Source organism: Lagenorhynchus albirostris, chromosome 20 (assembly GCF_949774975.1).
Source record: "Lagenorhynchus albirostris chromosome 20, mLagAlb1.1, whole genome shotgun sequence".
Taxonomy (NCBI): Eukaryota; Metazoa; Chordata; class Mammalia; order Artiodactyla; family Delphinidae; genus Lagenorhynchus; species Lagenorhynchus albirostris.
This window is the reverse complement of record NC_083114.1, coordinates 57181801-57204038: the sequence shown is the minus strand read 5'-3', so window position 1 is coordinate 57204038 and position 22238 is coordinate 57181801. Positions and strand designations below refer to the sequence as shown.

General features: G+C 41.3%; 1 protein-coding gene across 6 annotated transcripts in view; it reads left to right on the top strand.

The window, feature by feature from the left end:
• KCNJ2 (potassium inwardly rectifying channel subfamily J member 2) overlaps window positions 1–22238 on the top strand; it is a 544067-nt gene that overhangs the window by 12244 nt on the left and 509585 nt on the right. For 5 of the 6 annotated variants that reach the window (XM_060133887.1, XM_060133889.1, XM_060133886.1 and 2 more), the window contains exon 3: window positions 71–156. In XM_060133887.1, the coding sequence (XP_059989870.1) occupies window positions 71–103 (33 nt within the window). In that variant the 3' untranslated portion in view covers window positions 104–156. Of the gene's footprint in view, window positions 1–70; window positions 157–896; window positions 1001–22238 lie in introns of those variants that run through there. The other variant, XM_060133888.1, reaches the window with a different exon arrangement.

Genomic DNA, 22238 nt, shown 5'->3' with positions numbered 1-22238 from the left:
TTTCAGGCCTCTCTGCTTCTCAGTTTTTATTCTCCTTGGTGATGAAAATGCATTCTTTTTCTCCACATAGGAGACTAGACATGAGCACCCACCTCCTTCATAACCTGCTCTACAATTGCTCCTTTGGTTCCTGAGGAGAGAGGACAACTCACAAAGGTAGATTAATTACAAATAAGCATCAGTGGTGGGATTTAGGTAAATTTCAAACTTCAGATTAATTTCAGTTAACTAGGAATCGCTGAGGTCTGTCCCGAGGTGAAACCACAAAGCTCTGTTACTAACCAAACGGCAGGCACCCCACCACATCCCACACTTCTGCTTTCCTCCAGCTGTGGGCTGCCAAAGGTGTAACATGATCCGCTTGGTGATCGGTCCCATTAAACAAGATACAGGATGGTAACTCCAGGCAACAGGTTGAGTGCTATATGAGTCCCACCTCTACTTTAAAAAAAAGAAAATTAAATTGTACAAAAAGAAAGGGTGAGGGTAGAATTTCAGAGGTTTTCTGCTTAGGCCTTTTCAGTGAAAGCCAAGCAAGGCCTCCCAACTCCAGCCTCTTTAAGCAACAACCTCTAGCTAATACTCACAAAGAAGAAAACATGTTTCTCTCTAGAAATTTCCATATTAAAGCTCGAAACACTGACTACATCAATCAGATTTGCTTTCCCCAATTAAAAGAAACGAAATAAAAAGAGAAACCTAGCTTTATGCATTTTGAGTGAGCAAAGGAGCCTAGTGACCTGATGATTTGAGCCACTATATGAGGTTTGTTATAATGACTTAAACATTTTTATATAATTATAAGGTGATACCTACAAGGCATGGGTGAATAAAACTATCATAGTACCTGGCTCTGGAATAGGTTGACCAGCTGTCCTGGTCTGTTTGGGACACAGGGTTTCCCCAGGATGCAAGACGGGCAGTCCTAGAACTGGAAAAGTCAGTCATCTGCTTTGGAGGCTAGAGGAGTACAAGTGTTGGGAAAGTGAAGAGAGAAAAGGTGAGCCAGACTCAGCACACGTGTTACTAAATAGTAAGAATAATAATGATGGATAATTACACATAAGTGGTTCTCTTGGAATAACTGAAGTTTGTTGCCTCGAGGGCATTCATTGTTTTGGAGGAATGGTTTGCTAAAATATTATACAATTCTCTGCCTCATTCAAAAAATAGTGTGTATTATTTAACGTTTCTTTATGTGGTTCAAGCTACTAGGTACATCTCTTCCTGGTGGGGTGTGCTTTGAAGTCTGTCCATTAAACAATCAGCTACTATTTTGTCCTTAGCACCATTTAGGTTCTTTTCTTTTTTTTTTTTTCCCCGTACGCGGGCCTCTCACTGTTGCGGCCTCTCCCGTTGCGGAGCACAGGCTCCGGACGCACAGGCTCAGCGGCCATGGCTCATGGGCCCAGCCGCTCCGCGGCATGTGGGATCCTCCCGGACCGGGGCATGAACCCGTGTCCCCTGCATCGTCAGGCAGACTCCCAACCACTGCGCCACCAGGGAAGACCCCATTTAGGTTTTTGCTTCTCTTTGCTGTTTTGAGGAAATCAGATAATCCATTATAAAGACTATATGACTAATAATAGCCGGAAAGGTACAGGTGAGACACAAAAGACCTGGCTTGAGCATAGAGTTTTTGTGGTGATGGTACTAACTTTCAGAGATCTTTTTTATTTCAAGTGTGAAATTACATTCTGAATGGTTGACTCTGTTAATGGGTTTGGCTTCTAGAAAATTCTGTTCAATTTGACCAAAAATTTATTGAGGAATTATTATATGGTGCTGGTTACTCAAAACTTTCTGTATGGATTTTGTCTTCAATAGGACATAGTTTGGAAAAAGGGTGGTACCACTATATATTCATTTTGTCTTAAAACTGAGTTTTATATACAAAATGTCTCTGTATAATTATAAGTACCAGTTGTTGAATACTTATGACTTATTAGGCACTGCACAGAGATCTTCACTTGATTAAATATTTTTCCAGGGTTGTGACCATGGATTCAAATATTTCTGCAACACCTTATTGGGAATCATTTGAGGTAGTTTTGTAAAAACTTTGTCCCCTAAGATGCTGTTCCTTTACTTCTTCCTGCTAAATGACCGCTCTGACCCCAGACACTGCTTAGATTAGGTCTGTGAAATTATCCTCGCCTTTGGGCAAGTATCTGGGTTCCCTGCTGTATAACGAACAAATGAATCAAATCTCACACTGTGTCGTTCTATTTGGCTTTTATTTTTCAAATTTTTGCTAAAACACTTGTATGTTTAAAGTCCCAGTTAAGCAACGTTTTATTTGATCCTGCAGACAAAGAGAGCATGTTTCACTAAATAGCATCTAGGAGTTTCCTTTAAAATATATGAACAGCTGCATTAGGCACTTAGACCCATGAAAACAGATTATGTACCAATAGAGACATTTCAAAGGCAAGTGTGGACACATCCCTGACAACACTTGGCAAAGCACCCTCAGATGACAACCATTCATACAAAAACTAAGGAGAGAGGCTTCCCTGGTGGCACAGTGGTTAAGAATCTGCCTGCCAAGGCAGGGGACACGGGTTTGAGCTCTGGTCCGGGAAGATTCCACATGCCGCGGAGCAACGAAGCCTGTGCGCCACAACTACCGGGCCTGCGCTCTAGAGCCCATGATCCACAACTACTGAGCCTGCGTTCTAGAGCCCACGAGCCACAACTACTGAGACCGCGAGCCACAACTACTGAAGCCCGCGCTTCTAGAGCCCATGCTCCGCAACAAGAGAAGCCACCGCCATGAGAAGCCCGTGCACCGCAACGAAGAGTAGCCCCCGCTCGCTGCAACCAGAGAAAGCCCGCACGCAGCAACAAAGACCCAGCACAGCCAAAAAATAAAAATAGAAAATAAATTTATTAAAAAAAAAACAAAACTAAGGAAAGTGGATCCTCTGTGCCGAGGTTTTCTTCAGTCCTGCCATGAGCTCTTGGTGGTCAGAGGCCTCCTCCCTTCCTTTGCAGGCTCCGCTGAAAGTTACAGCCTGCATCACTTGGGCACATCCAGTCAATGAGGCAGCTGAAGAAGATGCCCCAGGGTTGCCATGGAAACAGAAAGAAGCATCGAAGCACCTTCTCCTGCATACTCCTTAATTTAATCTGAGTGACTTTATTCAAGAACCAAAAATAAAACGTGCACCAGGATGTAATTATATAAAGAGCTGTGTTGGATGATAAATACAGTATGTACTTTTGCCTTGGTGTACAGCTCTCTTCTCCCTTCTATTCTGAAACATTTGAACTTTTCCAGCAGGAGTCTTCCTGTAAGGTTTAATTGAAGCGAGGCACAGATTTACCAAGATAAGGCAGTGAGCCTTGCTTGGGAAATTCTACCTTGTCCTGGCTTATACGTGTTCTATGAATGTAGAGTCTCCTAAAACAAGGTCCACTTCCAGGGTCTGCTCATATTGGACCATCTAATAAGCTCACTGGCACCAACTGAAATTGCTCTGCCTTCAGGCATTCACCGGTCTTAAACATTCTATAGGTGTATGATCATTTTCTAGGATAATAAAAAGAAGTGGATAGGAGAATGCCAAAACAGCAATTAGTGAAGGGCAACAAAAAAATTTTTTTTTTAAATCCTGTTGCTACTTGCAATAAACAAGCTGTTTCACAACAGAGAGATGGGGGACGGAGATGCAAAGACCTCAGCAGTGGTCCTATTGCAATACTCACCTGGGAGAAAGGGGTCAGGATGTAAAGAGTCTGCCCCCATTAGAAGTTTACACCTTCTAATGGACTGATGAATTACGTTGGCTAGAAGAAAACGTGACCTCTTCTTCCCACCATCCTTAAGTGAAATAAGGCAGTCCTGAACCTGCACATTGGCATGATTTAAAAAGGGCTTAGGGGGCTTCCCTGGTGGCGCAGTGGTTGAGAGTCCGCCTGCCAATGCAGGGGACACGGGTTCGTGCCCCGGTCCGGGAAGATCCCACATGCCGCGGAGCGGCTGGGCCCGTGAGCCATGGCCGCTGAGCCTGTGCGTCCGGAGCCTGTGCTCCGCAAAGGGAGAGGCCACAACAGTGAGAGGCCCGCGTACCGCAAAAAAATAAATAAATAAAAGATAAAATAAAAGAAAAAGGGCTTAGGTTGCTATTTCCTGCTAGTGATTTGCATGAAGCTCTGTGCAATATAGGATTTACTTACAAAGGAAAATGCAAAGGTACAAGGTGTGTCTGGTGAGCTAGAACACGATCCTGTTTTTTGTAAAAAAAAAAAAAAATGTGCTGGTCCAGATAGCGCCATTTGTAAAACTAGACTAGCTGTATTGTTTAAATGCATATGAAAACCAGCTACATGCTTGCAAAAAAAAAAAAAAAGAAAAGAGAAAGAAAGAAAAAAAGGAACTGAAGAATTTCCTTGAATACTTACCTAAGCTTGGAAATTTTTACTTTAATGAATCTAGTATTTCCAGACCTTTGTAACTAGATGTACGGAACAACCACTCAGAGGAGGTTATTACTCTGTCCATATCAGTGGCACAGAGGAGTTGAGTTCTTGTAGGTTGATGTGGAGAAAACAAAAACGAAAACAAATCAACAACATCAGCAGCAAAAACCCCCAGAAACAATCCATCTGAACCCAGAGCCATGCAGATATTTAAAGCTGTGTTTGAGGAACTTCACATATATGTTCACATATATATATATATATATATAGTTCACATATTTATTTTCCTTAAAGAAACTTGCCTTTCTAAGAAATTCTTTAAGGAACCACCTATAAGTTTTGTGTAACAGATTTGATTTCTCCCTTTTCTTTTTATTTCTGTGTACGATGCATTTAACGCCACTTAGTGGAATATGATTTGCAGCCTGAGTCATCTTCTGCAGAGAAATGGCTGCAAAAACTTGCCTTTCTAAGGACTTAAGACTTTTGAGCCTTAGTTTGCTCACTGGAAAATAAGAATAAAAACAGAATTTTGTGAGATTTAAAGGGAGAGAGGTTTTGTAAAAGTGCTTCATAAATTATAAAGTACTATACATCTATTAGTTTTATACTTGTAGTAGCAGTTTTTCATTTTCTCATATAGATAGTTTTGACTCCAAATTCAAGACATTTAAGTGCACCCAGAAAGAAGGGAGCTTGTCGCATTTGGGAAACGTTCACCAAGCATCAAGCACCTAGAACTATGATGGGTATTGAGCTTACAAAGAGCTTACAGTAGCATGAAGGAAATGAGAACAACAATTACAGTAATCTAATTTTATATTTCTATATTTGTGCTCTGACTTTGGCAATCAAAGCAGAAGACCTCCAGTACAGTGTCTGTGCGGGAAATGCAAGCAGACTCTTTTCCACTCTTGCTGAGAAAATCCATCCCATTACCTGTCATCTTATATTATATGCATTAAATGCCAAGGTGGTTTTCATTTTTTTTGCACTGGAGTGTGTAAGGTGGCACTTATGCACCTGGAGCCTGCTGCTACGTGAAGGGAAGTTGTTATTCTTGGCAAAATGCCAAACCTATCAGATTACAGAATCGATTTCCTCTCTCTTGGGGCACTGGACTCTTTTCAGGACGCAAGAGGGATAGGATTTCACAGCTTGTTTGGACACACTGGTCGTTCCTTATTCTCATTTATTCCGGGAGAAGTGTGTAGTCTCCTGGCACACCTCCTAGTCGGGTCAATGCCTGAACAAGAAATGCATTAGGTGCCCCAGATGCCTTCAGCTGAACAAAATGGCTTTATTGCCCCAAAACATAACGGCTTTCCAAGTGCAAAAGGTTGGCTCTTCCTGGACCTTCTAGCCAAACAAAAGCAGCCTTGCTCTTTGAGAGAAGTTTGGTAATATTTCTATCAGGGTTGGTTGTGTAAGAAAACCTCCTCTGTTAACCTTGGAGCCCAAACTGATTTCCCCTCATTGGACTCTGAAGGATTCCTTCGCTATCACTTCCTTGCAGATATATGTATATTTTTTGTGTTTTTTTTTTTTTTTTTTTTTTGCTGTACGCGGGCCTCTCACTGTTGTGGCCTCTCCCGTTGTGGAGCACAGGCTGCGGACGCACAGGCTCATCGGCCATGGCTCACGGGCCCAGCCGCTCCGCGGCATGTGGGATCTTCCCGGACCGGGGCACAAACCCGTGTCCCCTGCATCGGCAGGCTGACTCTCAACCACTGCGCCACCAGGGAAGCCCTGGTTTTTTTGTGTTTTTTTTTTTTTTTTTTTTGTATATTTTTTTTCTTCACCATCTTCATCACTTCATTTTGCAGGTCAAATCTTTACCAAATTTTCAAGTCACCGAAAGCTTTCTGGAAAATGTGCTAAAATGAACCATCTATTTTCTTTTCGACAAATTTTTTTTAAAAAGAAAGCCAAATTCCTGACAAAGAATTATGAGGAGGTTCCTTTTGCCCATCACCCCACCCTAACACATACACACACGCGCATGAAACTAAATGCACTCACGATGATGCCCAGGGGCCTCATTTTTAAGGAGTCTTGCTTTTGACATTGGTAAGATGAAGGGGGAAGTTCAACCCAGAAACTGTACAAACATCAAATAATTTGAGGCATTTGACCTGAATTATTTATTATTTACTATATGTGTTATGGTTACAGGAAAGGAAATAATAATAATGATGGGATTGTTGGTGATTCTCGTTTTTTTCTTTATAATCTATTTATAGTTTTCATATTTTTTACCATGAAAATATACCTCTTTTTCAGGTCTTATTAAGATTTTTGAGTTGAACTTGTTGTTCATTTTTCCTATTCTTGTTTTCTTTGTTTTATAATAATGATTAGTCTATAAAATATCATCTGAGTATCACTTTTGCCAAAATCCGTAAGTTTTTGGACCTGCCGCATTCTCATGTTTATTTATTTATTAAAAGTGTCTGAGTACTTTGTAATAACCCAAAGGTTATCAAAAAGAGTCTTTAAAAATGTCCAGCTGGATATTTGTTTTTTTGTGTGTGCTTTCGTGTGTGTGTGTGTGTAAGGAGCCTATCTCATTCCTTTTGTTTTTAATATATAATTTTATTGAACTGTGGTCAGAAAACATAATATATTATTTTCTTTACAACATAATGGCCATTTTCTTGGGAATATGCCATGACTGAAATAAAAGTATATTTGCCCTTTGTTAAGTACAAAGTCTATATGTTTATATAACATATAATGATAACATATAAGTCTATATGTTATCATTATATAATTCAAATATTCAATACCCTTAAATATTTTTTATCTGTTTAATCTCTTGACTACTGAACTAAGTCTGTTTAAATCTCTACCGTAATGGTGGAATAGTCCATTTCTACTTGTCTTTAAGGGCACTTGCTTCCTGTATATTTCAAAGATATATTAAGTTATGATATATTAATATATTGATATAAGATATATTGTTATGTGATATATCACTATGATATACTGATATATTGCTCACGGTAATGGTTGTTAAATCTTATCGGCAAATTGTAACTTTATCAAACAAAATAATTATCTTTTTGCCTTGAATTATTTATTTTTTGTCAGACATTAATGTGGTAATGCTGTTTTAGGGTTTGGTTTTGTTTTGTTTTGGTATTTACCCAGTATATCTTTATTTTTCACCCTTTATTCTCTATCTTTTTATGTCTGATTATTTTTACATGTCTGATTTTTATAACAAATTTGAGGAGAACATCTATGACTATTATATTATGAATAATCACGTTTTCTATTTTCCTTTGCCCCTTCTCTTTCTTCTCCATCCATTAATATATTAATGTATTTGTCTTTGTTTCTTCTTCTATTGGCTTTTGTATGTATGTTCTATTTCTTAATTTTAGTGGATGTCATTATATGTTTAAGCACTGTATTTAAACAAATCATTCTGAAAATGCCTAGAACTTGTTTGCATTTTCATCTATTTTTTTTCCGCTAAGACAGATATGCCTATGCTTAGCATTTCTGCACCCTACAGTACATGATAAAAATCCGAGCTGAATGAATTTTAGTGGGTTTTTATTTTAAATGTGATGCAAACTCATTATGCTCCTAAATTAAGATGAAACAGACACTACGGTGATTCAAGTGGAGTAAAGATTTTTACTACGTCAACAAAGGAATCTGCATTAAGTTGTAAATTCCAGGAAGTAGGTCAGGTTGTTCACTTGATACTGAGCACAGCCGCCTTTCCCAGTCTGCTCTTGCGAATCCGTATCCGCTTACCTCTCACCCAGCATTGCCCGTGGTAAAGGACCACTCTGAATGTAAGCCGGTCCTCTGAGTCATTCTGATGCACTGGAGCTTGAGATTTCCTGCACGAGACAAGCATAGAGAGAAGGCCCTCACCCCAGAATGTCTAAGTAGCAGGCTTGAGAGGCCCCAGAATTTGCATTACTAATAAGTTCCCAAGTGGTGCACAAGACACTGACCCGTGGAACCCATATGAGGAACAAATGGTCTAGTACAATAGTTCTGAACAGGAGCCCTGGACACTTATCTTGACTGTAACAGGCTGGATCTACCACCTCGGGAAGGCCATTTTCTCCTCCCAGATTCCAGGTTCCTCAAGTAAAAAGGAAGAGGAAGGTGCAGATGGTTCTGAGGGTCCGGCTCACTCTGGTTTGTTTGTTTTTTCTCTCTGTAAAGAGGCTGTGGTTTATTTCCTATCATATTTGATAAAAGAGAGCATCGCATTACTGTATTCATCAGTGAGTTTGAGATAATTACATGAAGACTTTTTTCTTTTAGTATTTAGACACCAGTAAAAAATTCATACAAAAAGATACAATAGATTTGCTAGAGGCGAAATAGAAGGGAAGTAAAATTAAAACAGAATAGAGAGTAGCTTATATAAGGCATGCCGTTAATATTTATATGTTTGTATAATGGGCCCCAAATTTGCTTCTGTGAATTTTTTTAGCAGTCAGGTTGAAGGAAAATGGTCAAAATAAGCTAAATGGTTTAGGAAGTACAGCAAGTGCTGTGGTGATCCAAAGGCAAAGGAAAATATTTCTATTCAGGAAGGTTGGTTAAAACAGAGAGGACGATGGTACCGGGGAGCTTTGGAGATAAACCTGAAATGATGGGTATGGTTTGAAGGGATAAAGGTGGCAGGCAGGACATTGCAGGCAGAGCACCCACTGCAAACCCACATATAAACATGGGAGACCTAAGGCATATCTTAAGAACCTTAAGACACCCATCTTGTCTAGGGCAGGAATTTTGCTACCCCAGAACTTTTGACAATGTCTAGAGGCCTTTTTGGTTGCTACAGTTGTGGGGCTGGGTGCTATCAGCATCTAGACAGATACGCTGCTAAACATTCTACAGTGCACAGGACAGGCCCCCGCGAAGAGCAAGTATTCAGTCCAATATGTCAATGAGAAGCCCTCGTCTAGGGGGTAGCTACTCTGTGACATTAACGAGGAATATGATTGGAACGTAGCTTAAGGACTTTAAATGATTTTTCTTGAAATAGAAGGTTGTGAGCAACCACTGAAGTCTTGTGAATAAGGGAATGATGTCGCTCTTTAAGAAGCTAAAATGATGGGCTTTTTAGGAAGATGACGGGCCCAATGCACACAGGTGACTGGAGGGATAGGAGATGAAGATGGAGCTTTGTAGACTAATTAAGCGCCTATGGCTCAATAGTTCAGGTGAGAGGCCATAAGTACTTGGACTTGAGAATGGAAAGGAAGGGATTATCTCCAGAGATGATTCAGAAAAGGGATGTACGTGACTTGACAACTGTTTAAATCACGGTGGAGGAGAAGGTGGCTGGAAGCATCAAAGCTGGTCTCGGCATGGCTGAATTAAGAAACAGAGGAATCAGAAGACTTCCCTGGTGGTCCAGTGACTGAGACTTCGCCTTCCGATGCAGGAGACGTGGGTTCGATCTCTGGTCAGGGAGTGAAGATCCCACATGCCTCGCAACCAAAAAACCAAAACGTAAAACAGAAGCAATATTGTAACAAATTCAATCCAGATTTTAAACATGGTCCACATCAAAAAAAAAAAAATTCTAAAAAGAAAAAAAAGAAACTGGAGTCAGGAGAGAGGGCTGATTGGAAGGTTAAAGAATACACATTGATTTTGAGGGTGGGAAGCGTATTTATAGGTAGACACATCAGAAGGCTTCTGGAAGGCAGATAGATTCAGAGTAACGCTTCTGTTCACATTCCTAAACTCTTCCAGTTGAGCTGAATCCAGGTTACCACACTCACTTGCAACAATGTAACCTTTTCATTCTTAGGTGGGAGGGGGCCCAGGCTTGGCCCTTCAGTAGTTCAAGGAGCCACCAGTCCCATCCTAGCTGTGTCCTATTGGAGTTCACTAAATATTTAACAGTAGTCAAGGGCTGTCATGGGTTTTGTTTACTACAGGTTGTGTCTGCCTCTGTGTACATCTTCCATGATTTCCGGGTTGTAAATTTCCAAGTCACATTGGTTCTGTGGGCACCAGTTCACAATTATGTAAATCACCTTCACATGCTGCGACATAGCCACTCCAGCCGGACGATTCAGCACATCCCAACATGTACATTTGAGATGGTTCCATGAATTACATTCTTTGTTCTAATCCTGCGTTGACTCATTCCCATGTATTTGCCAGCACTCCTGCTGCAACTTGACCCACGGTGCTCTGTTAGCCTTGTTATACAGTCTTAGTTTGCAGTGGACAAAGCTGCTGCCCCTTCTCTGGTGGCAGGAATGGAAGCAGAGGAGGCCAGGGATCTATCAGTGCACACAGCTGATGCACACGACAGCCAGAAATTGGCATCTTGACAGGTTCGTTAGATGGCTGCATGGACAGTTTAATTCCTTCTGACTTATATGCAAGGCACATTTTCTTCCATCTCAGGATTTCCTCGTGCTTCCAGCTCCAGAGAATCATGCAGTTCTGGAATCCACATACACTGTGTATTCCAACCATGCTTTCACCACGCAATTTGAGTTTGTGCCACAAAGAGGAAGCATGATCTAAGGAAACTGAACTGCGTTTAGTTACGAAAATTCTACCGATGTCTCATGACCTTTCTGTTAGTTGATTTGTCAAAGTGCTATCCCAGTTGCAGGAGCACAGGTGTTCCATGAATCTTGTTGACTGGGCTGGATTCGGTGCCTAAGGTCTTGAAGGTACTTGTCTCCGTGTCCAAAAGTCAAACTCACCCAAGAAATGAACATACACCAGGGTGATCCACTGTGAGACCTGTTGAAAGATTAACGTTATGGAAAACCCTTCACTGGAGGGGGAAGGATAGGAGAAGGTTATGGAGAACCCTTCACTGGAGGGGGAAGGATAGGAGAAGGTTATGGAAAACCCTTCACTGGAGGGGGAAGGATAGGAGAAGGTTATGGAGAACCCTTCACTGGAGGGGGAAGGATAGGAGAAGGTTATGGAAAACCCTTCACTGGAGGGGGAAGGATAGGAGAAGGTTATGGAGAACCCTTCACTGGAGGGGGAAGGACAGGAGAAGGTATCTCCTTCATATCTACCAGCTTCCACATGCCACGAAAGAAACAGTTTCCAGGCAGACAAACTGGTCAGTGCCATGCTTGGTGTGGATGATTTTTCCAATGGATACATCAACCCTTCGCTGACTCAGGACCCTGAGAAACTTCCATCTTACTAGGCTACAACACGTCCTCATCGATGGAGAATGTGTTTCCTGGATATTTTGGCCTGGCTACCAGGCCATCATTCCCTTCCTTGCTGCTTCCACTTTTCTGTACAAACTGCATTCTTCATATTCCCAGAGGTTTCTGGTAATCCTCAGCAAATACTTTTGCAGCAGAAGGTATCCTGGTGGGTGGCTTAAAAGTTAGAGAGACAAAGAAAAGCTTCATCAACCTCATAATTCTCTAGAACTTGTCCTGCTTCCCTGGCCCATTTGAAGGTGAAGTTTGAAAATTTTGTGTTTGAAGAAGATAAGGAATAAAGAGTGGGATGACAAAACCAACCAACCAACCAACCCTGAAAAATATGGTTTCTTGAAAAACTATGGAAAGGATCGACACTCCGTGTATAAAGGGATTAAGATGGCTGAATGAATGTTTTATTGAATCGTTTGGACTTAGAGGCAGATAAGCTGCTCCCTGAGGCTCTGGAAGGGCCTTCCAGAAAGTTACAGGTAACAAATTAATTCCTTAGGGGCCTTAAAAGGAGAACACACCTTTAGAAATTCTCCTTTCTTCCAGGTAAGACCTAGTCAGTCTTAATCTTTCTTCCCTCTGGTTTTCCTAACCTGGAACATGTTTTAGAAAATGTCACTCAGCTATAATAAAAAAAGAACAAAATAATGCCATTTGCAGCAACATGGATGGACCTAGAGATGATCATACTTAGTGAAGTAAGTCAGACAGAGAAAGACAAACACCATATGACATCACTTATATGTGGAATCTAAAAAAAATGATACAAATGGGCTTATTTACAAAACAGAAATAGACTCACAGATGTAGAAAACAAACTTATGGTTACGGGGGAGGAGGGGGTGAGGGATGAATGGGGAGTGGAGCACAGGGAGCTCTACTCAATACTCCGCAATAACCTACATGGAAAAGAATCTTAAAAAGAGTGGATATGTTTCTATGTATAACCGATTCACTTTGCTGTACACCTGAAACTAACACAACATTGTAAATCAACTCTACTACAATAAAAATTTAAAAAAAAAGAAAATGTCACCTTCAGCCTCTAAAATTCAGCAGCAGTGATATGATTTTACAGAGATACAATTAAAAGTATGCCATTAGGGCTTCCCTGGTGGTGCAGTGGTTGAGAATCTGCCTGCCAATGCAGGGGACACGGGTTTGAGCCCCGGTCTGGGAAGATCCCACATGCCGCGGAGCAACTGGGCCTGTGGGCCACAACTACTGAGCCTGCGCGTCTGGAGCCTGTGCTCCGCAGCAAGAGAGGCCGCAACAGTGAGAGGCCCGCGCACCGCGATGAAGAGTGGCCCCCGCTCGCCGCAACTAGAGAAAGCCCTCGCACAGACACAAAGACCCAACACAGCCAAAAAAAAAAAAAGTAGGCCATTAATAATATCTTAGATTTATAGCTAGTGTTTCCAGTGGTCTTTCTGACCCAGAGAATGCTTCTGTTCAGACTTTGTCAAAGATGGCCACCAGGGCTGAGTTGGGAACCGATGCCCATCAGTACTTGAAAATCACTTTAGTCTGACTGCTCCCGGGAATTACCACTTAGGCTTCCCAACTTTTCACACACGTTTTATGCATTCACACATACAGACACACACTGACATCAGCTCTAGGTAGCCCTGTATCATTTTCGACTGTGTCTTTACCGGCTTCCTCTGCTCTGCTCTTCCCTCTGACAATCTGAGATGAAAAAGCTCCGCTCATGTTCTCATCTATTCTTTCCTCCATGAATGGAAAAGAGATTTAAGTCTACAGATTAAATGAAGTGACCTCAGGTTCCTGCTAAACCTTCCTTTAGTGTCACTTAGGATCCATAATTAGTAAACAATTTACGCTGAGAACTTCAAAGTAATTCATAAGCTACCTGTATTAATCTAGAAATTACTGGGGAAAAAAATCTGAGTTTATTTCCCTGTGTATAAGCAGGCTGAGTAACGGTTACCTTGCATGACATTTAAGTGTCTTGACAAATTCCATTTAATCTGCCTAGGTCAGGACCTCTAAGGAAGACGACTGAGTAAAAGCACTTTTATTTGGCAGTCCTCCACAAAATACAGCCAAAACAACAAAATTAACAAAGAAAAAGCAAAGAAAAGAGAGAAGAAATCTTTTCTTCAATGGCATGAGGACGCGGTCAGCTGGAACCCTGATGAATGTCTTCCAAGCACAGTGAAAGTTGGATCATTCTGAAGAAGGCCATGAAGAGAAACTAGATCTTCAGGTCTTAAGCCATGTGGCTGATTTTTTTCCTTAAAAGTGAAAAAAATCAAAGGTCCAACCAAGGACCATTTTTCTTGGAAAACCAAAATGTAGGAGCATGAGCTGGCCCAGGAAAAAAATCACACCACCATCTAATTCCATAGGGTCCCAGTTCCAGCCACAGGGCATCAGGGAGATAGGCAGAGGGTAGATGTAATAAGTCACCACCATCTTCCAAGATTTAACATTCCAACTAGAGAAATGTCTTGAGGGAGGCAAGCTGGAGGTGGGAAGGAAAACAGCACCGTGCTCTGTAACTGTTGCTCTCCAAACCAGAATCGTGGCCAAAAAAAAAAAAAAAGGACAACAACGAAAATGATCATGGGACAGAGCATTCCTCATAGTCGGACCAGAACAAGAAGAACAGAAAAAACTAAGGACGTATTCCTAAAGCAGAGGGCGGACAGATTAGGTGAGAAAATGTTCTGAGTAAGAAGCCTCTGAGAGATGGGGCAGATGGACACGAGCGCAAAGCCCGGCATTTATTAGGCACTTAGTAAATATTCCCTGGGAGATGGAAAGAAGGAAAGAAGAAAGGAAAGGAGGGAAGGAAGGAGAAGGGCAGTGAGTAGCAAGCAGGTGGCAGGTGCCTACCCATCCTTGTTTCCAGGGTTACACCCTTGTTTCCAGGGTTACACCCTTGCCACATATAGATGAAGCCTTTGTTTTCTACCAAACATCTCAAGGCCATGTGACATTCTGGGTGTATCTACAGCTGGGCCAGAAGGGTACATTGTGTTCTATCTTTAACTCTCAGGGCATACAGGAATAGTCTAGGTCTCCTGAAAAGTCCTGGGATGATCAACAGATATCATTTCTCTTTCACGCTTCTTTGAGCAAATCATTGAAAATAACGGAAATACATTTAGTTTCAACAAAGGGGCTATCTTTGGATTCCATGAGGATGAAGGTGAAGAACATGTATTTACATTTTAATTGGTGTCAAAATATTTGTATTGGTGTCAAAGTTAGAAACACGTTAACTTTTGGGCTTCCCTGGTGGCGCAGTGGCTGGGAGTCCGCCTGCCGATGCAGGGGACACGGGTTCGTGCCCGGTGCGGAAGGATCCCACATGCCACGGAGTGGCTGGGCCCGCGCGTCCAGAGCCTGTGCTCCGCAACAGGAGAGGCCACAACAGTGAGAGGCCCACGTACCGCAAAAAAAAAAAAGAACACGTTAACTTTTAAACTCATGCATTCTAAAAGTGAGATATGTCTTATTAGTACTTTTCAGAGTTTCTTAAACTTTCTTTGGCTCAGTTTTCTCATGTATAAAATGGTGGTAACAGTATCTACCACGCATGGTGTGAGGATATAAACGAAAGGAATTTACAAAACATCTACCGCAGTGTCTGATACATTGTAAGCATCTGATTTCCCCATTTTAGACAGGACCCTCATTTAATATTTTCTGTGTCTATCTTTCGCAGAGTACTTTGCAACCACTTCTTTTTTAAACCACATTAGAGTATTTGAACACGGTGAGGTAGAGAAAGTAAACTCTAACACTTCTAAAATGTTTGAAATAATTCATTAAACTTAAAAAGAAATACCAGAAAATGAAGGGTCATCTATGTAGACTGAAGGTATAGTATATGTTTGTTCTTTACAGTTTGAACAAAATCCAAAGTTGATTTTTTTCCTCTGACTTCCTGCATTTGCTTCCTTTCACTTATCAATGTCAGCAAATCCAAGAGGGTAGATCAGCGTTGGGCACTGGTGAAAGCAAACAGTCTGAGTGGGGAAGTTGGAAGAAGTCTCCCTGCCAAGCTCGGTCTTGATGGTGGATGGGGCTCCCTGCAGAAAGCCCCTGGCTGGGGTGCGGTGCTGAAATCAGCAAAGCCGGCCTCGGGTTGCCGGAACCTCAAGAGGGAATAATCCCTGTCTCGCCTGTCAGCCCGTTCACGAAGTGATTCCCAACCGGGGCAGTAGCGCTCTCCAGGGTGTGTTTGGGGATATGTGTGGGTATTTTGGGATTTCACTGTGACTGGAGGATAAGTCTAATATTTAACCTCAGGGACCTAGGGATGCTCGACTCCTGCAACGTGCTGGGGAGCCTGCAGTTGAAAACGTCTCCCATCCAATTTGCAGTCACGTGCATTAAAAATACTGCGATACACACACACGCATGTGAACGTACATATACGTCTGTATAATAAATAAATTTTATATATATATAAATATATATATAATATATATAAATAAATAAATAAAATATATATAAATATATATATATATTTTATATATTTAATATATATATATATATCTCGATACCGACCAGGGTTCTTGGCCTTCTTTAATAAATAGAAATTGATTAGAGACCAGACAAGAAATTCAGGCAAGGCTTTATTGGGGCCCCTGCTGCAGCAGGTGGGGGAGTGAGAACAAGTAACAGGTTCCCCCGAGGGGGGGCGAACTGGTTCCTAATATGGGGTGAGGGAAGAGGTGTGTCCGGGGGTCGGGCGGGAGTGGTGGCTCAGGCGTTCTGCCCACCCCTTTGGTGGTGTCGAGTGCAGGGGACCTGCACAGCACCCTGCTGTTGCTCCCAGCTCTTCAGAAGTCGCAGTTGGTCTTTTTGGCCTTTTTGTATCTTGTTGTCCATCATTTGTCCGAACTGCACATGCACACAGTTACTTTTAGTCCCTCATAGTTTCTTTGTGTTTTGTTGTTCAAGGAGACATGTGTCCAGGTGCAAGCCCTGCAGCAGAGGGTCCCAGTCCCAGGTCCCAGCCTGTCTCAGTGTTAACATAAGTAAAGGCATAGAATGACTGATTGATGCGCTTCTTAACAGTGGAGCTGCTTAGGGATTCATTCCTCTGTCCCTGAATGTTGATTCTCAGATCACTCTCCAATCCACTGGACCCAAGATGCAACTCTTGGGGATCAAATTGCATGTCCCCACCACACCCAACTTCTGTTAAATATTTAGAATGGCAACAGATATCTGAGAATCATAACTTGCTGTTTGTTTTTTTTTCTTTTAACCTCAAGGTTTAAAGGTTCTCCCTTAAAGAGGCCTTTGTGAGAAGACCACTCTGGGTAGCTAGTAAATCTGTGTGTGAGCCCTCATGCAATGCATCATCTTCAGGAATGAGTGCTTTTTCAGGAAAGATTTTTGTAGGTGGTTCTGTTTTGTTCTGACGTTGTGTTTATATTGGGCTCCATCCCCACATTTTTTCTTCATGTAGTTGCATTTTCAGAACAAGATATGTATTTTTCTTTGTCCTATACTGGGGTGGGGCCTCTTCTTATTTATATACACTGTCCAAAACAGATGCTATAGAAACACAAACTCTTATTTTTGGTGGCAACTTGTCTCCCCTAACTTCATGCAGACCTGAAGGAAATTATATCCTAAGAAAATGGAAGATGGCAACACACTGGTGAAAACTCCGTTTGGAGAACATATTACTTAAGAGCTGTATTGTCCAGGTGAAGGACTTTCAGGCCTTTTTAAATGGCTTTCTTGGGTTTGGTTATTATGGATGTATTCTCTCTCCCCGGCAGTGTCAGGGCCATTTCCTGATTCTTGCCAGCCAAAAGTTGCAACATCAAAGAAAAAAGAGCAGAGTTTTATGAAAGTACTTTCCTCGGAGTTTTCATTATAAATTCGGAGGGGGAAGAGAGAAATTTTAATGTGGATCAAACTCTTGCTTGTTGTCAGAATAACTGTTGCCAACAGTTGAGTAGCTCGTGTGTTGCCCAATTTGACGGCAGGCTCCAATAGTCAAGAGTGTCCTTAGCTTGTATGTATTTTAACATGCATCTTCATAGCATTATTTTATTCGTGAACGATGCAAGTAAAAATGCTTGCATGTGGGGGCTTCCCTGGTGGCGCAGTGGTTGAGAGTCCGCCTGCCGATGCACGGGACGCGGATTTGTGCCCCAGTCGGGGAAGATCCCGCATGCTGCGGAGCGGCTGGGCCCGTGAGCTGTGGCCGCTGGGCCTGCGTGTCCGGAGCCTGTGCTCCGCAACGGGAGAGGCCACAACAGTGAGAGGCCCACGTACTGAAAAAAAAAAAAAAAAATGTTTGCATGCAGTTCTAGCTGTATCTACCTTATAAGTGCTTTATTTCTTGGAAGAGGAATTTTCTTTCAATCTAATATGAGCATATCTTCATCAGAGTCAAATTCTCCATTAGAAATATCGTTGTTGCGTTTTTTTTTAACTTTATTTATTTTAGAGCAGTTTTAAGTTCACAGCAAAATTGAGAGGTAGGTAGGTACAGAACTTTCCCACACATGCAAAGCCTCCCCCTTTATAAACATCCCCCGTCAGGGTGGGATGAACCTACATTGACACATTGTAATCCCTCGAGGTCCACAGTTTGCATTACAGTCACTCTTGGTGTTGATATTTGATGGGTATCACAGTATTTTAATACTCACATTTTAAGGCAGATATTGAGTTCCTGAGATCACATAAAATCAGAATTTTCTCAAGCATCCACCTAGTCCCCTGGAAGAAGTTATGTCAATGACCAGAAGTTCTATTTTCCTCGTCACGCTCTTTCTGTCTTACCCTGGCTTTCACATTCACTTCCACTTCCGGATTCTCTCTCGGCCTGGAAGTGCCAAAATGTAGCAAGAAAGTCCAGCTCTCCTCTTCCTAAAAACAAGAAGGTTTATGAAAACATAAAACTCCTTGTGAAATTTCTAACCCAGTTGCACAAAGGCAACGGTTTCTAATTCAGAATTTTCCAAGGAGGGGTCTCCTGTGGGAGAAACCCTGTGCATGCTTTTTGTTGCACTTAATGAAGCTATGCTAAGAAGTTGCAGAAGAGCTTGGGATATCCACCAAAGGGTAACAGAGGACGCCTCTAACCTGCACCATCATGCGTCATCCTAGTCACACCTGTCAGGATGCTGCTGGTGTTCTGGGCCCCACAATGTGACTCCCATGACTTACTTCTGAGATGTCAAATAAGGATACTATCTGTTTGTGTAAACAAACATACTTTACAGTGTCAACTCTTTCCCTTTGGCCATACGTGCCCTATTTTAAATACTGTAACTGATAAACTACAGAAGTCATCGTGATTATTATGGTATCTAATTTGGTAGCAAACAGACCCTCCTTGAACTCTGAGCACAAACGTCGCTTTATTGAGATAAAAAATTAACGTGTTGACATCCTATGTGGCCTGTAGATATGTGAACATAAAAGAAAGAGAAAGTGCTGTTTTCTAGAGTCAAGAGTTTTTCACTCTGAAACAGAATCATCACATTCAACCTTCTTACTCAACCCAAACCAGATGCAGGTCCTGTGGGATTCAAATGACCAGCATATCAGTACTGTGCATTCTAAAAGTCTGTTACTTTCCTCTTGATTTCCATAAAATGCTGTCCTACTCAGGCATGTGACGTTTGCATTCTAATTGACTTTTATGTTTTATATCCTCTGGGCATCTCAAGTTCTAAGGACTAAAATCCTGACGGTGTTTTAAATAAGTTCTTCATTAGTTAATAGAATAAGACGTTAGCGCATCTATACATTGAAAACTGGATTGACTGAATTAGATTTTTGTAATAAATCACATACAATGAAAACACTGTGTCTTCACAGCTAAGACAAAAAACAAGGAATTTTTCACTTTGCAAAATGTGGCTGTGTAGATACAGCACTCATACCCCGTCTTCCAAGTCATGGTTCTTCCTTAGGTAACATCAGTATCGGCCGTTTATCTAGTACTTTGACCTCTTTTACTATTTAAAACCATAGGGCCTGGCTTCCAAGAAGATTTCTAGGGCAGAGCTACAATTCAGTACCTAGTCTAGCTCTCTTCATTGCCTCTTACAAAACAACTATATTTAGAGGATTTCACCAGTCTTAGACTCTAGAGTTTGGTGTATAAACACAATTCAAATGTCCTCACAGTTTTTCAAATAAGCAAAAAGAGAACACAGATCTGAGTTAGTGCTATAATTACAGTATCAAACACAGTGTGTGTGTGCGTGTGTGTGTGTGTGTGTGTGCGCGCGTGCGTAGGAAATTCTTTCAAAACCATACCAAAATGTTTACGGTACTCATCTCTGGGTGACGGAGCTATGAATCATTTTATGTTCAGCATGGAAATTTTATGGATTTGCAGTACTTTGTAACAACTAACAAGTTAACATTATTAGAAGGATACAAAGGCTTAGAATGTCATCAGTGAAATGCAATTAACGTCTACTTTCTGTCGGAAGCCCTTAATTTCATAATCAGCATACCAAATTATTTGTCAGAGGTGGGGGCTGCTAGTCAACCAACAAGAGCCCATAGTAATATATGGTTTGTAACAAGGAAGAAAAACATAGCGCAGTGTAATAGAGCAAAGCCAGGGGAAGTTATAAACATGGAACAAATTTTGAAAAGAGCTGCAGCTACTGAGTGAAACGTGTTTTTTGTCTGGTGAAAAGGGTGTTAGTTAATCTACAGTCAGCCTTTTATTTAAAATTTATTTTTAATCGAGATAACATTGACTTATAACATTACCTAAGTTTCATGTGTAGAACATTAATATTTCTAGTTCTAATTACAGCGTGCTCACCACAAAAATTTTAGTTTCCATTCACCTGGATCAACTGTACGGTAACAGTTTTTTAATAGTGGTACCTCAAAGTATGAACATGACCTTGAAGGCAAATTGCTACTTTAATAGAAAATCTGAGCGTCTGTAGAAAAGTCTTGAGGTGGTGGTTTGTAGAGATGAATTTAGCCAACCTCTGCTAGGGTTAATTACATACTCAGCATTTCATTTACTGAGATAGTATTCATTTGTGTTACTTTTGATCTTTAGTGTTTGTTGTTCTGTAGTCTTTGAATTCTTCTTCAAAACAAGACTCCTTAGACTTTTTCCAAAGGCTGGTATTGACAAGATGAGCCTAAAATCCATAGAGGGCTTGCAATGATTACCGGGCTAGAGTTTGTGGAGCGGGAATTTTGTCGTGTGTATGGTGTATGTCATCTGTAATTTTATTTTTCTAATTCTGTACTCCAGACTTTTATTTATTCCACTTGAAAAAGCAGGTTGCTTAATTTTATTTTTCTAATTCTCTATTTCGGACTTCTACTTATTCTACTTCAAAGAGCAGTTTACTTATTCATTTCTCTTGCAAAACAAAGAATCTTTGGGATATGGAAAAAGAACCTTGATTTTAAGAGGCACATAAGGGCACATCTATTGGAAAGCTTCTCCTGACCATCACGTGAGTGCAAAGTGCTCCCGGCTTGCAAAGTCTATGGCTGTCTCTTCCTGAAGACCCGTGTAACAAAGCCGTCAGGCAGAGGCAGTGATCTCCCGCCACCACACTGGGCAGGAGTCTGAACCCTGGTGTCCTCTCCGTATAAGTGCCTCTGTTGCTGCTCTAAGCAAGGCTGCTACCCTTTGGCTGTTAGTAACCAGAGACGCAGGATTCCAGTGCTGGGCTTTATAACGAAGAATACTGATTTCAAGGACTTTCCTTCAGAACTGACTCTGTGAGGTGGGGGGATAACCTGCACACAACCTAGACACTGTCCTTTGTAATGACCCATCTGATTAGGAATTTTCCTTTTCTTAGCATCGACTGTACTGTCATGTACTACAATATAGACCTCTAGTTACATACAACCCAGAAACTGGAAGGGGGCATGAGAAGTAAAGGACATCCCATACTTATTTCCCATTTTCTGTTGTATCTTTGCAGTCATAAGAAAGAGTCTAGAGGTTCACATACACTGTCCACCCTGTCCGGCAGGTAGCATCACCCCAGCAACCTGACCTGGTTGACTACTAGTCACATCTCAATCCAATCTCCACTTCCTCAGGAAACCTCCTCTGATCCCCAACCTGTGTTTCCATAGGACTGGTATTGTTCCTTCATAGGAAAACATTTTAATTTGCAAATACACATGTACTCACATGACTTTTTTTTTTTTTTTTTTTGGTGATGGTCTTAAATCATCTTCTGCAATAGATTTAAAGCCCCATGATAGTAAGAAGTTGGTCTGTTTCCCTGACATGGTATCTCCCCTCCGTGGAGTCCCATGACTTGGAACATAACAGGTGCTCAATAAATATTTATGGGATGGATGAATGAATTGAGTGAATAAAAATAAACAAACGGGAACCTTCTTTATTCTGATTCTCCTGCCAACCTCTAGCTTTTCTTTTCATTTTCTTTAGCCACTTCTTTTGCCCGTCTCCTTAAATGTTATTTTTCCTCAAAGTTCTTGCATCTCTCTTATCATTCTATCCATTTCCCCTGGTTAATTTCATTCATCCTTAAGGTTTCCGTCAACCCTATGCACGGTGACTCCTGAATCTGTGTCTCCTAACTTGACCTTTTCCTTGAGTTTAAAATGACCTTTCTACCTTCCTTT